This window comes from Cydia pomonella, chromosome 7, assembly GCF_033807575.1.
Source record: "Cydia pomonella isolate Wapato2018A chromosome 7, ilCydPomo1, whole genome shotgun sequence".
Lineage (NCBI taxonomy): Eukaryota > Metazoa > Arthropoda > Insecta > Lepidoptera > Tortricidae > Cydia > Cydia pomonella.
Genome location: NC_084709.1, coordinates 11,898,518 through 11,915,176, shown reverse-complemented (window position 1 = coordinate 11,915,176; position 16,659 = coordinate 11,898,518). Strand labels below are relative to the sequence as shown.

General features: G+C 37.4%; 2 protein-coding genes across 3 annotated transcripts; one reads left to right on the top strand and one right to left on the bottom strand.

Annotated features, from left to right (window-relative positions):
* Positions 1-711: 711 nt before the first annotated feature.
* On the top strand, positions 712-12,258 carry LOC133519821 (maltase A1-like). Its single transcript, XM_061853936.1, has 12 exons — positions 712-880; positions 1,422-1,601; positions 3,131-3,294; positions 3,469-3,594; positions 3,916-4,036; positions 5,011-5,191; positions 5,537-5,687; positions 5,858-5,965; positions 6,133-6,384; positions 10,292-10,389; positions 10,661-10,801; positions 12,047-12,258. The coding sequence occupies exons 1-12, from the start codon at positions 736-738 to the stop codon at positions 12,135-12,137; spliced, it is 1,758 nt and encodes a 585-aa protein (XP_061709920.1). The 5' UTR covers positions 712-735; the 3' UTR covers positions 12,138-12,258.
* A 1-nt stretch (position 12,259) lies between these two features.
* On the bottom strand, positions 12,260-16,059 carry LOC133519839 (DNA polymerase epsilon subunit 4). Of its 2 annotated transcripts, XM_061853968.1 has the most exons (3): positions 15,640-16,059; positions 13,818-13,977; positions 12,400-12,528 (listed from the first exon to the last, which is right to left on the bottom strand). In XM_061853968.1, the coding sequence occupies exons 1-2, from the start codon at positions 15,943-15,945 to the stop codon at positions 13,867-13,869; spliced, it is 417 nt and encodes a 138-aa protein (XP_061709952.1). In that variant the 5' UTR covers positions 15,946-16,059; the 3' UTR covers positions 12,400-12,528; positions 13,818-13,866. The 2 variants fall into 2 exon arrangements, with proteins under 2 accessions (XP_061709951.1, XP_061709952.1); XM_061853967.1 differs by lacking the exon at positions 13,818-13,977 and having other exon boundaries at positions 12,260-12,528; positions 15,640-16,057.
* Positions 16,060-16,659: the final 600 nt, after the last annotated feature.

Genomic DNA, 16,659 nt, shown 5'->3' with positions numbered 1-16,659 from the left:
CATATAAACAAAATCCAGATCGCAGTCAAAGGGTAATTGCCACTTGGCTAGGCAATGTATGGCAGATATCAGCTTCACGTTACGAAATTTTTGAGTTTCGTTACAACATAGTATCTTGGCTAGAATTTGTATTCGTTAATATTTTGCGACAGACTCGATCATCGTCGGTAACTGTCAGGTTCCCAGAAGATGAAACGGTGAATGGTGATACTTTATTGGCTACGGGAAATAGTGGCTTGGCTAGCCTTCTGGTCACAGAAACCTATTAGGCGCGCCAAATTGTACACAGCTGACTCGCACTTGGCCCCCATGGCCCTAAAGTTTCAACACTAAACGCCACAAACACGTAGCTGCTTCCTAGGGCGGCATATTTGTGGTGTTTGAGTAGCTATAATATTATAAATAAAATACAATACCATATCCCATTCAAATACAACACGCGCTTTCCAAAATCTCCAATATACATATATCCCAAATTGTTATATAGAGCGGTACAGTAATTTTAAGCAATAGTGTTCAACTTCGTACAAAAAGTACATTGTTATGTAGGACCTACTGGGACATAACCCACCTCAAAATCAAATCTCGATAATAATCTAGGAAACAATTGAAATAATAGATACATACCGAAACACTTGAGTGCCGCAGTAAACAACATGAAGTGTTTACAACAGGAGCATATTTAACGGCCGGCGATCGAGGCTCTTCACTTAGTCTGTCCGCAGACAAGGCAAGATGAGAGCGGTTACTTTGGTGTTGGTTGCCGTGGTGGCGGTGACTGCCGCGTCGGATGCGGACTGGCATGAGTCTGCCCTGATTTATCAGATTTATCCTCGCAGCTTTAAGGATAGCGATGGGGATGGGATTGGAGATTTAAATGGTGAGTTTTTGTTTGTATTGTACGCTATGCTTATAGTTTGGCAAACAGCATTCAATATGCAGACAAGGCACGATGATATATAGCGATTACGGTGGTATTGGTTGCCGTAGTGGCGGTGGTTGAAGCGTCAGATGCGGACTGGCATGATACTGCTCTGAATTACCTTCGCAGTTTTAGATAGGGGATGGGAGTGAGTTTTTATTTTTGTTAAGTATGCAATTAATAGTTTTTGGCCAACCATTAGCCATAATTTGTTAGCCATCACTGCCATTAGTGTTACGTACCCGTAACTAAGATCTTCTCTTACTTCGTCTACTTTAACAGAAACGTTATGTTCACGGCCATATAAACCTAGTTCCTTCTCTACTGGAGGGAATTAAACGCTTCGTAGTAATCATAGAACGTTCATTAAAAATGTCTTACCAATTAGATCGCAGACTGTGCCAAGAAAAGAGTTATGTTAAAAAAGTAGGCCCTTTTTTAGTCAATATACCTAAGATAACCAGATTTCTTATAGTTTTGTTTTTTTTTTTTCCTCCAGGCATAACCTCCAAGCTGAGCTACCTAGCCCACACCGGCGTGGACGCAATATGGCTGTCGCCGATCTACAAGTCGCCCATGTACGATTTCGGCTACGACATCACTGACTACCGCGCCATCGCACCAGAGTTCGGCACCATGGAAGACTTTGATAACCTCATGGTTGAGGCTAAGAAGCTAGGTAAGTCGTCAGTCTATGGCAATTAATCATTTCACTTTGGCTATGATAACTATCACGTCCAAGTTTGAAATCATGAAAGACTTCGACAACCTTATGGCTGGAACCAAGAAGCTAGGTGGGACTTCTAGTACAGTCAGCGTCAAATATTTTGTAGCAACCAAAGTAGCCAAATAGTTCGGTACACCATATATTTAGTATGGTGTACCGAACTATTTGGCTACTTTGACTGCTACGAAGTATTTGACGCTGACTGTACATACGCTAGTAATCCCTAGGCTGTAAAGTAGTAATATATTTATGGCTTTGGCTATGACATCACTAATAATAATGATTGCTCCATTCTACACTAGTTAGGCGCCATAAACGGAACTACATTACGTTTTAGGTATACCTACCTTTGCGAAAAGGGCACTCATAGAATGCCAAGTACCTATTTACACAGCACTTGCTACACCCAGCTGCAAAAGTGAATTGCCGTATTACGGGTTAATTCCATTCACAATGTGTACATGCAGTTTTGCAGCTCACCCAGCCGAAAAATTCCATATACACCCAGCTGGAAAAGTACATGCCCACATTATAAATTAATTTATTCATAAAGTGTTCATGACATTTTGCAGCTCGCTGTACGTCGGCATGTGCTTCTGACGTTAGTAATGATTCCATAAAAATCATTTTCTACCAATGAATCACCTGAGACTCGTATAATATGTAAAATCGTGACGTTGGATCAATTCAACACTCGTACCATATTTACATCTTCAAAGTCAAGGTTGTAAAACATAGGAACAGATAAAATAGTCAAGGTTAAGAAAATGCTATCAAACAGTCCCGCGGGTAAAAAACCTCATTACGAGGTGTCGCGTTGTTAAGTTAAACTGGGTTTTCCGGCGCGTATCAATTTACTGAGCAATCTTCTGACATCTCCATGGTAGACAAACAAAGCTAATTTTCACTGGCTTTATGTTGTACTATTACTTACTAGGTATGCAAATGTTTGGATCAACTTATTGGTGTTGTTATACTGTCCCGTTGTCCAAAGGACAGTAGTGGTACATTTTGTTAGAAGAAATGTTGTATATATGGCCCCCATTATGGAAACAGCTTATAAAAACTACGAAAAAATCTGGTTTGGAACAGTTATACTGTCCCGTTGTCCAAAGGACAGTAGTGGTACATTTTGTTAGAAGAAATGTTGTATATATGGCCCCCATTATGGAAACAGCTTATAAAAACTACGAAAAAATCTGGTTTGGAACATTTTCATAAGGAAGGCGATTATTAAGTTATATTAAGTAGATACGGGTTTGTATCAGCTGGTTAAATCCGTAACTGATCAACCGTCAAAACTCGTCTAAAAATATCCCGAGGTTCTTGTAACAAGAGACTTATCTTATCCTAAAATTAGACGACTGATTAGCTTAATACCGATTGCGTTTGCGGTCACCTGATCTACTAAAATGCGCTATGACATGCTACAACTTCATGTGTTTTCAATAGAATTTACCTATCTAAAGTTTTTTTTTCAGGCATAAAGGTAGTTCTTGACTACGTGCCCAACCACACAGGAAACGAGAGCGAGTGGTTCGTCAAGTCCTGCAAGCGACAGGACGGCTACGACAATTACTACATATGGGCTGATGGCAGACCAAACCCTGACGATCCCGATCACCCGCTGCCACCGAATAACTGGGTTTGAATTTTATTTCTTACGCAATTCCTATAAAAGTTGGATATATGCTTTCAACAAGTATTTTCATATTTAACAGAATAGGGGACGACGGAACACACAGTTTTCTTTCTTTCCTCCTTGGACAATGACGTTACGAAAAAATCTAAAAATATTGAATGAAATATTACCGTACAGGTCAGCGTGTTCCGCAAGAGCGCCTGGGAGTACAATGAAGACCGGCAGCAGTTCTACCTGCACCAGTTCGTGGTCGGCCAGCCCGACCTCAACTACCGCGAGCCCAAGGTCCGGGAGGAAATGAAGGTACTAACAGCAACACTTAACTGATCGTCGGCAGATCTTCTCTCGTTGCAATAAGGTTTATGATCAATTAACGTGGTTAAGTATTAAAATAAGTTTTATGTGGAGAAAAAGGTATGAGTCGGCTTGCTTCTTGTCAAAATACTGTGTTGATAATGGTGCGTTCAGATAGGTTCAGATGTTTTAAAAAGCTAGATAACTTCTCGCGTGGATTATTTTGGTAAATAGTGGCATACTTGTTAGAAGCGCAATCGCATATTTAGATGCTTTCATACCAAGTTAACACTATTGAGTGTATACCTTATTTTTGCGGTTTGTTTACAGGATGTGCTTCGCTTCTGGCTCGACAAAGGCGTGTCCGGATTCCGCGTGGACGCTGTGAACATGATGTATGAAGTGGACCCGGCGGATTTCGGCGGACAGTACCCTGACGAACCACTCTCAGGTAACATATTCTATATTATGTACAAATTCTAAACATTACTACGTATACGTCAAACGAGATTTAACATCTTGTTTTGAACTGGTTTTGATAAGACCTTGATTAGTGAATACAAAATGAAGTGAAAGTTGTGCGTGAGATGCGCGCCAATTACCAACGCGATCATAACAAATTGCTAAATTAGAATCGTCCTCCGATTAATCATTTTTTATATACAAGGATTAAAATGTAACCTAGGACTTCACTGTGACAATGAGCGTTTTGAATAACAAGCGCATTAATAGACGCCTGACGCCGGACCTGATTTCTTAGGTCCTAGTGCTGCCATTTAGCATGACAGGTTAGAAAAATTATGACCATTTTTACATGTGGAAACGAACTGTTTTTTATCGTGAATTAGATATTTCAACCTCTGTTTTCTTCAATATAGAAAATATTCTAACCTACGGGCTTTATCAGTATCCAGTGGAGTTCTCGTTAGAATACTTCTACTGTATTAACCTTTTAACCGCCGTAGTCTGATATATAAGACATACAATATCGTCAATATCCAGCTCATTTCGTTGCAGTCTGATTAATAAGACAAGACTTCGTGTAACTTTGTACCGGCGCCGACACGAGCACGCTCGATGAATAATTCTAAGTGGTTATAGGGTTAAGTGATTCTATTAACCTCTTGAACGCCAGACAGCGAAGGAACTTGCCGTGCCCCGGACGCAGACGATCACGATTATTTAAACGAAATTGAACTTTACGGAGTCCCGCGTTAGTCCCTATTGCATTGGCGAAACTGTCGGCTGTAGCCGTCGTTGGCGTTCTTGGCAAGTATTTCAGATGTCGGCTATAGGCGACGGTGGCGGTCAAAAGGTTAACTGATGGTATTAGTCGTAAATCGTTATACGATAACAATGCCTAAGGCTAGAAAATCCAACTTCGTATTTAAGAAAAAGTTACCTACCGAAATGACTATGCTACAGGCGACCCTAACTCCGGTCCGGACGACTACGGCTACCTACACCACATCTACACCCAGAACCTGGACGAGACCTACTCCGTGGTGTACGACTGGCGCGACGTACTCGACGACTATTTCTACAACGATGGCGAGTACAAGATCATGATGACGGAGGCCTACGCCGACTTGAACCTTATGCTGAGGTAGTAAAACATAGTTTTGCTTAGAACATGATAGTAATGATTTAATTTCATGTAGTTTAGGAAAAAGGAACGTCGTTTAGGACGAGTGTCGGCGAAACTATCAACTATAGTTTGGATAGGGAGCGTGCACTGTCTGAACTGCAGGGGCGGCAGAGTAGCCCCTAGTTTATTAGCGCGAAGCGTATATGTCAAGTTTAAGATATAGTTTATTATTATAATAATAAGATATTAGTATATGTTAAGTATTCGATTTAGGCCAATGACATTTTAATTTTACAGTTTCAAGCTGGCAGATTTTCTTAAGATGTAGCTAGTAAATATTAAATGAATTGTTTATCTTTTTAGGTATTACGGCGATGGAAAAAGAAACGGCTCTATCCCCTTCAATTTCAGCTTTCTGGGCGATGTTAAAAATACTTCCAATGCTAAGGATATTAAAGTGATAATTGATAAGTGGATGACGTATATGCCTGCGGGACAACCTGCGAACTGGGTGGTGAGTTATAAACTTCTATTGCTGCAGATGTGTATGTAATGGTTTGTGGGGAAATGAGATGCAAAATATAGATTGGCAAATTCCTGAGTCATCAGAAAACGTCTTATCCAGATTAGGCATTGTTTAGACAACTTCTCAAAGTTAAAGAAACTAATTGTTTTTTCTTTCAGAATGGAAATCACGATCAGAGCCGTGTAGCTAATCGTCAGGGCACAGATCGCATCGACGCTATGAACCTTCTCGCGCTGATTTTGCCGGGAGTCACACTCACCTACCAAGTACGAAAGTAATAGATAACTAAAACGCGCCTTACTTGAAGTATATAGGTAATATGTATGCGATATTTATGCACCACGTGACGCATCTAGATATTCTTTAGCTCCTTTTCTTTTTTTATGTAAGCCGTTTCGTTTTTAACTTCTAACAGTATTCATAAATAATTTAGGGCGAAGAGATCGGTATGACCGACGGCTACATCTCATGGGAGGACACCGTAGACCCTCAAGCCTGCAACACCGAGGACCCTATCAACTACGCCAGCCACTCTCGGGACCCCAACCGCACGCCGTACCACTGGAACGGCGGGAAGAACGCAGGATTCTCTGACACTGACGGCAAGACTTGGTTGCCTATCGCTAGTAACTATAGAGAGGTTAACTTGGAAAGGGAGATGAGAGAGCCCAAGAGCCATTATAAGGTAAGACCGCTTAAACAGCAGGACTTTTATTAAGTATTATGTAATGTTGGTCAACTTTGCATTTTGTTTTCCTAACTAGAATCATTAGGACAATTGAGCATCAAACAGAGTTTAACTTACTACCTTGGTTATTTTATGCGGCGTCTGTGTTAAGGCGCTCTTATAGTCGGATTTTAGGTTTTTGAGGGGGTGAAGCAGACGAAGTGGCAGAGCAAGCAGGCGGGCGCCCCGCGCGCCGCGCCCGCAGAATGCCTACGTCCTTATTCTGACGCCATCCGTATTCTGGTTTGTTAGTTCTGGGATCTTTTCCGGAAATTTATATCGATTATGATTTTTACTCAATGAAATTAAAAATTAGATAATTATATACAATACTAAAGTATACCGCGGCAAACTGATAACCTAGTAAAATGATACCAAATAATTTTCTGACGAATAAATATTACTTACTAATTCAGACAAAAGTTACAACTGTCTGTTTTAAATCATATATAGATACCTATTCAAAACTTAGTTGACCTTAAAAATGCAATAGATGTCAATTTCGTGCAAGTATTGAAAAAAGGAAGAATACTAGCAAAGGTAAGTAATTTGTGGGAGTGAATGTGGAAAGGTAGATTTTTTTGCAGGTATTGAGATAACACAAAACAAAAGCATAAGGTATGCATAAGCATATATTATGTAGCTCCAAAAAGTAGATAAAACTTGCTATCTTCACAAGAAAGAACCATGACTCTAACTGTAACGACTATGTATTTCTTTATTATTTTTTGAATTGACGACGATTATAAACTTTCAATGCAAAAGTCGAGAAAATTGCTATTATTACATATTATTTAAAGTTTTAAAAAACGCACTTCTACTTCGAAGTTATATAGTAATGGGTATAATTGGCTGACTTTAATTAATGTCTAATACAGAAGCAGTCTATTGTCTGTCTACTCTGTCTCTAATCAAATATTACAAGTATATTTGACCCACTGAGGTTGAGGAGGTCAGATGAAGTTGAAAATCTGCAAACATATGTAAGTAGGGTGACAATGAAATATTATGGTACCATCGAACTGATCTGATGATTGAGAGAGGAGGTGGCCATAGAAACTCTGTGTAAAAACATCGCAACCTAATTGCGTTTGAGGTTGTTAGAATTGTCTCGATAAGTGTTATTTTCCTGTAGAACGAAGTATAATTAAGACCTGTTCCGGAATGTTTTTTACAAGAACACATTAATATACAAAACTTTCCGATGAACAAAATTATTTTATCTATAACTATGTTATTTATCCCTTCAAATGGCGGCCCACCACTCACGGGTCGATGCGAAAGCCAGTAAGCTGTCGGCCACCTGTCACTGTTGCTAGGTTTAATTAGTTAGGTGCGTGTGGCGAAATGCATAAACATTACAATTCTCATTTCCTCAAAGGTTAACTGGAAGAGATCCCATACAGGGATAAGTTCGCCTTTGTTGTATTTAATTTACTCTGTAACCGTGTTTTTCGTGTTTTTATTTCTATGTACAATAAAATATATAATTACATACATACAATAATTTAATTGTTCTATTCGAACACCGTATTTGATGCTTATTCTAACGATATATGCTTCAATATATACTATGTTATACATAGATAAGCTTAAATAGTTGAATTTGTAATATTCTCTAAATCCGCGCTGAACACCCAACGGGGCCCCGCCACTTTTCTACTTTTCACGTTATTCGCTGCCGCCACTTGAAGGGATATTTTATAGGCCTTGACTAGTGATTCATTTCAAAATAAACCATTTTAATACATACATATTACACATACGCACCCTAATACAAAAATGAGGAAAATATCTTTTGTGAAATTTTCAATCGATTTTCCACTAATATTTTGTATTGGCAGGAAAAATAGTAAAAGCATATCACAAAGACATAACTTCTAACAATATATGCTTCAATATATACTGTTATACATAGATAAGCTTAAATAGTTGAATTTGTAATATTCTCTAAATCCGCGCTGAACACCCAACGGGGCCCCGCCACTTTAAAGATAAAAGCACATCACAAAGACATAACAAGGGCCAAGGTTTCAAAGAAGAAGGTAAAATCATTGCTGAGACCTGAAATTGGCGGCAGAATGTCATCGAAATTTATACTAGAAAAAAGAAATAAAATGTCACCATTATTCATACAAATTAGAAATAGCATGCTATAAAAGTACTTATTCATATAATTTTACCAAACTTGTACAAAGGGTTTTATGTTTAGCACTAACAAAAATGGAATTTAGTGATATTCTTGAATTTACAGAATAATTAACCAGTGAAATAAAAATATTGGCGAAAGGTACAAATATATCCGAACTGCGAAAATTTTGTATGGGACTTAAAGGGTAAATATCGCTCCTGCTCACCTTACAAAATCAAATAATTGATAAATGTTGCGAATAAAGTCTTATATGTATACCATGATACATTACAATATGAAAGTTAATAAATCAGAAATCCAAATTCAGCAGAAGTTCTTGTATAAAGACTTAACGGAACAGGCTATATAACACAAAACTATTACGCATCCACAAAAACGCATGTAACTCGCAAACTAAAAGTCGTGATATGGTATCTTTCACTAAGCACTCCCACATATTTGAATCCAGTATATCTCCTGCATCCTGTATGTGTTAAAATTGAAGCTGTTCCAATATAATGACTGATATAAATTAAACAAGCGAATTGATTTATTTGTTTACGTTTAAAAATAGGTATTCAATTTGCTTATTACTGCATAGCCATTTAAAATATTTTATCATTTCTCATGCTCCGAAAGTGGGTCTTTGTTGTTTTCAAAAGAGTGCAGAAAAGTTACTGCTCTAGAGAGAGTCTACAGCACTGTACGTTCTTAGTACGTTTGTTTCTTTTTTTACGATAAGCATTTCAAATTTTGATTTTAAATGGATTTGATGTATCATTTCCATTCTGATAATTAACTGCCCATTCCATAAATAATTATGTTTTACCTAAATCTTACGAAATACTACTGAAGTTTATATTTAGCCGTGTTTTTTTTACTTTTACTTTCCTCGTATTAAAAATGAAAAGTAGAGTGTTTAACTCGGTTGCAAGGCACCATTTCAATCTTTGGTTAATCGTGGCTGAATGCCGGATGATGCGTGTGTAAAACTTGTCAAAAAACATAATATGACGGACGGATGTCTGAAATGTCACCGTATTTAGGAATCAAGTAGCTTAAACTTTAGTTTTTCTTCGTAAGTGTGATAAAAACATTGTGTGTATAACATATTTGTGTATTTATAGTGTGATTATCCATTTTATGTAACGTCCGCTAAACTAGCACAGGTCCGACGCTGACAGTGGTCACGGGCGTACTGGCGTACTGACGGTATTGCCGCGCAGGGTAACGTTTAGTAGACAAAACGTTGAATTCATAATTATGAATGAAAAATTTAACGCACCGATAAAATGACAAGCAAAATCATAGAGTTACTTAAAAGCTATCGAATGAAGTAAATTTCATATTGATATTCGTCATAGTACTTCTAAAATATCGGAATAGACACAATTCTAACCATATTTTCAAAGCGATAATCTATCGAGAAAAAGATGAGCCCTCGTGTTTCTGACAAGCATACGGCTAGTTCAAGGACTGAAGTTATACATACTAGAAAATAATCGATGAAATCTTTGTACAAGCTTGTAAATATCGATTTAAAAATAGCGCATTTTACTATACACCGCGCCTTAAGGATTAGCTCAGAAAATTCTTAAACGATCAGCGCTTTTGGGTGTCGCATGTCAAGAGTACTTTAAAATTTTTTATTATCTTGCAAGTGAAGTGATCATCGGTTAAAAAACCTCAATTTTCCTTCCAACAAATATAGCTTTAATTCTTTTCTCCTGACAGTTCTACAAAGACGTGGTGGCTCTGAAGAAGACCAGAGCCGTGCGCTCAGGAGACCTGGAGACCCGTGCGCTCGGCGAACACGTGCTGGTCGTTGCCAGGTACTTCGTATCTGTTTGCACCTTGTCTAAAATTCACCCTTAGAATCCCAGCGCATCAAAATATGAAGAACCTTCAAAGAACCCAGGCGTTTTCGATAGTTTATATATTTCAATACATTCAATTGATTTTGCTGAAACTTTACCTGCATCACAAGTTTTTGGTCTTTTCTTCAGATCCCTAAATTTCATGTGCAATTGCCTTTTGATAATATTTTTCTAAAACTAAAATAAAATAAGTATTTCCCATTATTTAACCTAACCTAACTTTCAGACTGAAAGCCGGCTCCCGTGCGGTGGTGGGTGTAGTTAACTTGTCAGATGAGGAGCAAGCCGTAGACCTGTCGTCTATCAGACTCCTTCCGTCGCTGCTGGAGGTTAAGGCTTCAGGCGTCAACAGTGCGCTAGAAAAAGGGTATGATCCTAGCTTTTAATTAAATATAGCTTACTTAATCCAAATACATTGTCTAAGCACTAGGTTTTTCAGAAACAACAGGCATATCTCATTGCCACCAATGGCAAATACACCATTGTATTTGTGCGAGTCACAAACTATAAAAATACCTATAGTCATAGAGAAATAAGAAGTAATAGTGTGCTCACTCCATAAGGCTGACCGAGCGGCAAACCCTGAATAACTGGTATACTTGTCTACCAGTACACAGCAAAGTACTATGTATTTAAAGTCAAGATTAGTTGCAGGCAGCTTTGGAAGGACTATTTATTGTTTAATGTTATACTGTAAATATTTTCCAGATTAATAAATCGAGTGTAATGATTATTGTGTAGCTGTAATATTTATGACAATGTATGCTTAATACTAATAAATGAATATATATATATTTTAATGAGCTATCTCTTGCTAAAGGAATTTGGTACCTAAAAAGTTCAATGTCAGCCTCCTGAGGTTCCATGGTTTGACAAAAAGCTAAACAGGAAACGGATTATACATATCTTACTCAAACAATGTATCTTTGGTGTAGGTAATAATGTAGATCTCATTCATCACAAGAGTGGAGCAGTGACGAAACCCCTCATCTTCTCAATAAAGATATAAAAAAAGCGGCCAAGTGCGAGTCGGACTGGCCCGTGAAGGGTTCCGTACCATTTATGACGTATTAAAAAAACTACTTACTAGATCTCGTTCAAACCAATTTTCGGTGGAAGTTTGCATGGTAATGTGTATCATATATTTTTTTAGATTTTTTATTCTGTTATTTTAGAAGTTACAGGGGGGGGACACATTTTTCCACTTTGGAAGTGTCTCTCGCGCAAACTATTCAATTTAGAAAAAAATTATATTAGAAACCTCAATCTCATTTTTGAAGACCTATCCATAGATACCCCACACGTATGGGTTTGATGAAAAAAGATTTTTTAAGTTTCAGTTCTAAGTATGGGGAACCCCCAAAATTTATTGTTTTTTTTTTCTATTTTTGTGTAAAAATCTTAATGCGGTTCATAAAATACATCTACTTACCAAGTTTGAACAGTATATAGCTCTTATAGTTTCGGAAAAAAGTGGCTGTGACATAATCGGACAGACAGACGGACATGACGAATCTATAAGGGTTCCGTTTTTTGTCATTTGGCTACGGAACCCTAAAAAGGTTTAATCACAATATATTTTTTATAAATATATTTTTTATTTGTGTTACAGACAAAAGGTGATCAAGTCCAGATTTACTGTGGCACCTCACAGTGCTGTGGCGCTCCAATCTCTCATCTGGGTACCACACATCCTAGTATAAACATCAACCTGACTATTTATCATGATCAAATGTTCCCATATATTACTTAGACAATAAGAAACCTAAATTATATCCTACACTTAGGACAGTATTTATAGTGGTAATAAAATTATAGCAAATAGTTGTAGTTTGATTTAATTTAATCCTTAATTATTTTTAACAATTACTTACAGTATTCTAGCTTTACTTTCCTTGGAAATAATAAGTACAGTTAACAACATTATTAACCATAATAACTCTTAAACTGATATTAGAAATCCATAGCACCCTCTAAGAAACACAAGCAGTCCACCATATTTATGACGTAGTCTAAATCCTTCTTGGTAATTATCTTCTTCTTCTTAGTTGATGTGTTGTATGTTTCTTTGACTATTGTTTCTAGAAATAGCTCCTGGAACAAACAAAATTACCTTTTTTTCAGTTAAACCAATTATCAGAAGTACAGGCAAAAGTTATGTAAAAATCTTTGTTGGAAATGGATTAATGGAATATTATTGAAAACCAAAAACTAGCATGGGTTCGTTGCTAGTTTTTCGTCCTTTTGAAACAGGAGAAACAACATTTGTTTTTCTTGGTTTCCATCTAGTGATGGGTAATTGATAGATTCTGGTGTTACTTTGCAGAAATTCAAATTGCGTTAAAACATAAATATTGCATTCTTAATCTGAAAATTATAAACATACTAGTCAATCAGTGCTAGCCCAATATATAAATAATAATAAATAAATATATGGACACTCTTACACAAATTGACTAACAAGGAAGGGTACCCAACTGTCCGACTCCGATTTGATTCATTTTGATATATGTTATAGAGTAGTCTAAAATAACGGACACGTATTTTTTTTTAGCTGCCCAAACTCAACCTGTTAGGAGGAAATGGCCTTCAAAATACTAGTATATGTTTGAAAGCAGCAAAAAATAATGAGCACGTGTTTTGTTATATCGGCTAAAACTCATATTTTCCAAAAAAAATCGACATTCGAAGTTTTATAATATCTTATCGCTAAAGTTTATTTTATTTTATTTATTTAGGATTACCAACAGATAATACATCTTACATGCTCTAAGAAACACAAGCACAAAACAACACACACAAACAGACACATAAAGACAGGTATTTTTTTAGGAAAACTTGAGTTTAAGCAGATATAACAAAACACATGCTCATTATTTTTTGCTGCTTTCAAACATATACTCAAACCAGCCATTAACTAGCAAGTTGCTTGAGCATCACTTTCTATAGGAGTTAGAAGATTTAGTACTTTGAAGGCCATTTTCTCCTAACAGGTTCAGTTGCGGCAGCTAAAAAAAATACGTGTCCGTTATTTTAGACTACTCTATAACATATATCAAAATGAATCAAATCGGAGTCGGACAGTTGGGTACCCTTCCTTGTAAGCCCCACAGTAAGCTCAAGAAGGCTTGTGTTGTGGGTACCCAGATAACGATAAATATAATACATATTGTATTGTAAATTGTAATACGGGCGATTTTCCACGACTGGCGCCTATTTTGCATGAGTATAATACATAAATATTTAAGGTACATAGAAAACACCCATGACTCAGACACAAATATATGCCCTTACCGGGATTCGAACCCGCGACTATCGGCTTCATAGGCAGGGTCACTACCCACTAGGACAGACCGGTCATCAATATTTACTTTATTACGTACTTAAAATGTGCAAAACTAGACACATGTTTGACCTCTCTGAAAGGCATCATCAGGAGATGTTCGGTCTGGTGTCCAACAGAATTAACTGTCCTGACTGGTCAGCCATATTTATAACTTGACCAGCCTCCCTACCATGCAAGCGTAAGTGAGATGCAAAAATCTGTAACAATGGTGATGAGGTAACATTCAACTGTTTTCACACCCCTATTGTTGTACTTAATTATTTCTAGCTGTTACAAGAAATATTAATTTCATGCAAAAATTTGCTATAATAGGTAAGCACTCAACACATTCACTGCCAGACAAAAAACGGCGCACTACCCAAACCGGTGGTCTATAGCTGCATACAAAACAACCCGCCCAGCGGGTTTACCGGCATCTGAACAAAGTTCACGAGCGCCCACCAGGCGAGTTCCCGGCAGTGAATGTGTTAATGAAAATTAGCACATTATTATTTAGCAGAATAACAAAGCAATATTTTTGTTTTAATGGATAAATGGGAACAGCTCAAGGGTACCTTCGCCTATGCCCTTCATTGGCTTTGCATCAAACAACATGTGCTTCAGAGATGCATCAATAGGCAGGTCCACACAGCGAGCATACACGCATGGCAATTTCCTCAAGCACAAACCGGCTGAGGCAAGTCTACACTGGTCGATTTGTGCGTGAGGAAATTGCTTTGTGTGTATGCTCGCTCTTGGTGGACCCGCCTATTGAGAGATAACTTGACTGAGACACTGACTAACGAAAATCCCTAGTAGCTAAGGTTAAATAGTAGTATCTATATTTTTAGGCATAATTCTCTAGTTTTTAATTCATTAACTGGTTGCCCAAGATACAGGCTATGCCTAGTTTAGGGACCCCTGTTCGGTATACTCTTGGCTCGTCTCAGTCGTTTTTTGTCACGTTCTTAAATTCGTCCCTTTCTGCTTTCGTCACCCATTCTTCATTCGTCACTGTCGATATTTGGCTATTTCTTATTCCGGCTTAGTTCGGTATTCGTCAACATCATCTTTAGGCATGTTCAATGTTAGTCTATGTTGTTTTTAGACTCACTCGTTATTCGTATTTTTTTCACGGCACGTTCGTTGTTGGTCCTATTCGAGTTTTGGCAAGTTCTTAATTCATCTTATTCTGCATTCGTCACTTAAGCTGGAAGTCTTTGTCATCTTTGGTCATGTTTGCTGTTTGTCTTTTCCTAGCGTACCGTTGGGTATTAGTAATGAAGGAAGCCATAAACAAGAAACTTAATAAAAATAAAGAAAAATAGTGAGTGGGGCGAATATCGAAAGAGATAAACAGAGAATGTGTTCAACAAAGAAATATATAAATTACTAAAGAGGCGAAATAAGAAAAACACGAACTTAGAATAGTCCCAAAAACGACAAGACAAATAAAGAGTGAGTCTAAAAACAATATAGACTAACATTGAACAAGCCGAAAGATGATGTTGACGAATACCGAACTAAGCCGGAATAAGAAATAGCCAAATATCGACAGTGACGAATGAAGAATGGGTTACAAAAGCAGAAACGGACGAATTTAAGAACGTGACAAAAAACGACTGAGACGAGCCAAGAGTATACCCCCTGTTCAAATGGTTTATTATAAAAGTATTGCTGTATGCATGCAACCTCAACTTAGTGTTTATTCCCCACTGTTGAACCCATGTTTGTGTGTGCAATAATAAATTAGTTTTTCATTTTTTTTTTAACTCGCTAAACTTGCTGAAGATATGTAATTTTCACGGACAAAGTAGATTAGATAATATTCTAATACATTTAGAAGAAACCTTTTAAAATTTGTTGGATATTTTTCTTACCGTAGCTTTCGTCACTAAGAACGCAGCATCAGCACTAATGACGCTTACGTCTGGGTCCTGCTTCATTATATTTTTAATCCTCGCTATAGGTAATCTTGTGGCCTTCACAACCTCACTCCTCGCACTCTGAGGCTTCTTTTCCACGTGTTCTTCAGAGCTAACTAGCTCGGATTCTTGCAGAATCTCACTTTCAATGGGTTCGGAGTTTATTTCAGTATCAATGTATTGTTCCGTGTCCGCATACTGTTCTGTGTCGTCGATGACGTCTGATATATCGATATCCGTGTAATGCTGGCTTTCGGTCATCGTTCTTTATAAATTTACACGTATAATTTTACTTAATTTAAAGTGAATACACAGGAAAACAAGAATCGCTCTATTGCCCACAAATCACACAACAGTCATGAATGACTTTGACACTGACAGCCAACAGGCACGTTGTTGCCTGTAATAACATTAGATTTTCAGGTTGGCAACATTTACAATATCATTGCACACGGAGCGGAGCAATGACCGATTTACTTGCTTCAACTATACGCATCTAGTGCAAAGAAAATATGGTCCTAGTTTTCTTATAAAGCGATGTAAGTAGACTTAGGGAGTACACAGAGTTAAGGGTAGCACTGTAGGTACTTCAATACGAGGGCGGGTATGCGAAAGTTGTTAGTTGCTCCAGCTCTACTCATGCGATTACAATATTCTGTATACCATTTATCTTTCAGTAATTATTGAAATAGTATAAATACATTTTTAGAAAACGCAATGATTTTTTTTTTAATATTGTTTTTACCTCGACGTGTCGTAGCCTAAGCATCAGTAATTGAAACTCCATATGTGCTGTCATTTTATAAACAGTACCTATTTGTTTAAAAATAAGTAATTCGCTTATAAGGTGCTGCTAATTAAAAATCTCGACCGTTTTTAGGGTTCCGTAGCCAAATGGCAAAAAACGGAACCCTTATAGATTCGTCATATCCATCTGTCTGTCCGATTTATTACGTAAAAATCGTTTTGATTGAG

Coding starts and splice junctions, on each gene's coding strand:
- LOC133519821 (XM_061853936.1), top strand. CDS start 736: ATGAGAGCGGTTACTTTGGTGTTGGTTGCCGTGGTGGCGGTGACTGCC. Junction 3,295..3,468: donor CGCTGCCACCGAATAACTGG/GTTTGAATTTTA, acceptor ATTACCGTACAG/GTCAGCGTGTTCCGCAAGAG. Junction 6,385..10,291: donor AGCCCAAGAGCCATTATAAG/GTAAGACCGCTT, acceptor TTCTCCTGACAG/TTCTACAAAGACGTGGTGGC.
- LOC133519839 (XM_061853967.1), bottom strand. CDS start 15,945: ATGACCGAAAGCCAGCATTACACGGATATCGATATATCAGACGTCATC. Junction 12,529..15,639: donor TCTTAGTGACGAAAGCTACG/GTAAGAAAAATA, acceptor TGTTTGTTCCAG/GAGCTATTTCTAGAAACAAT.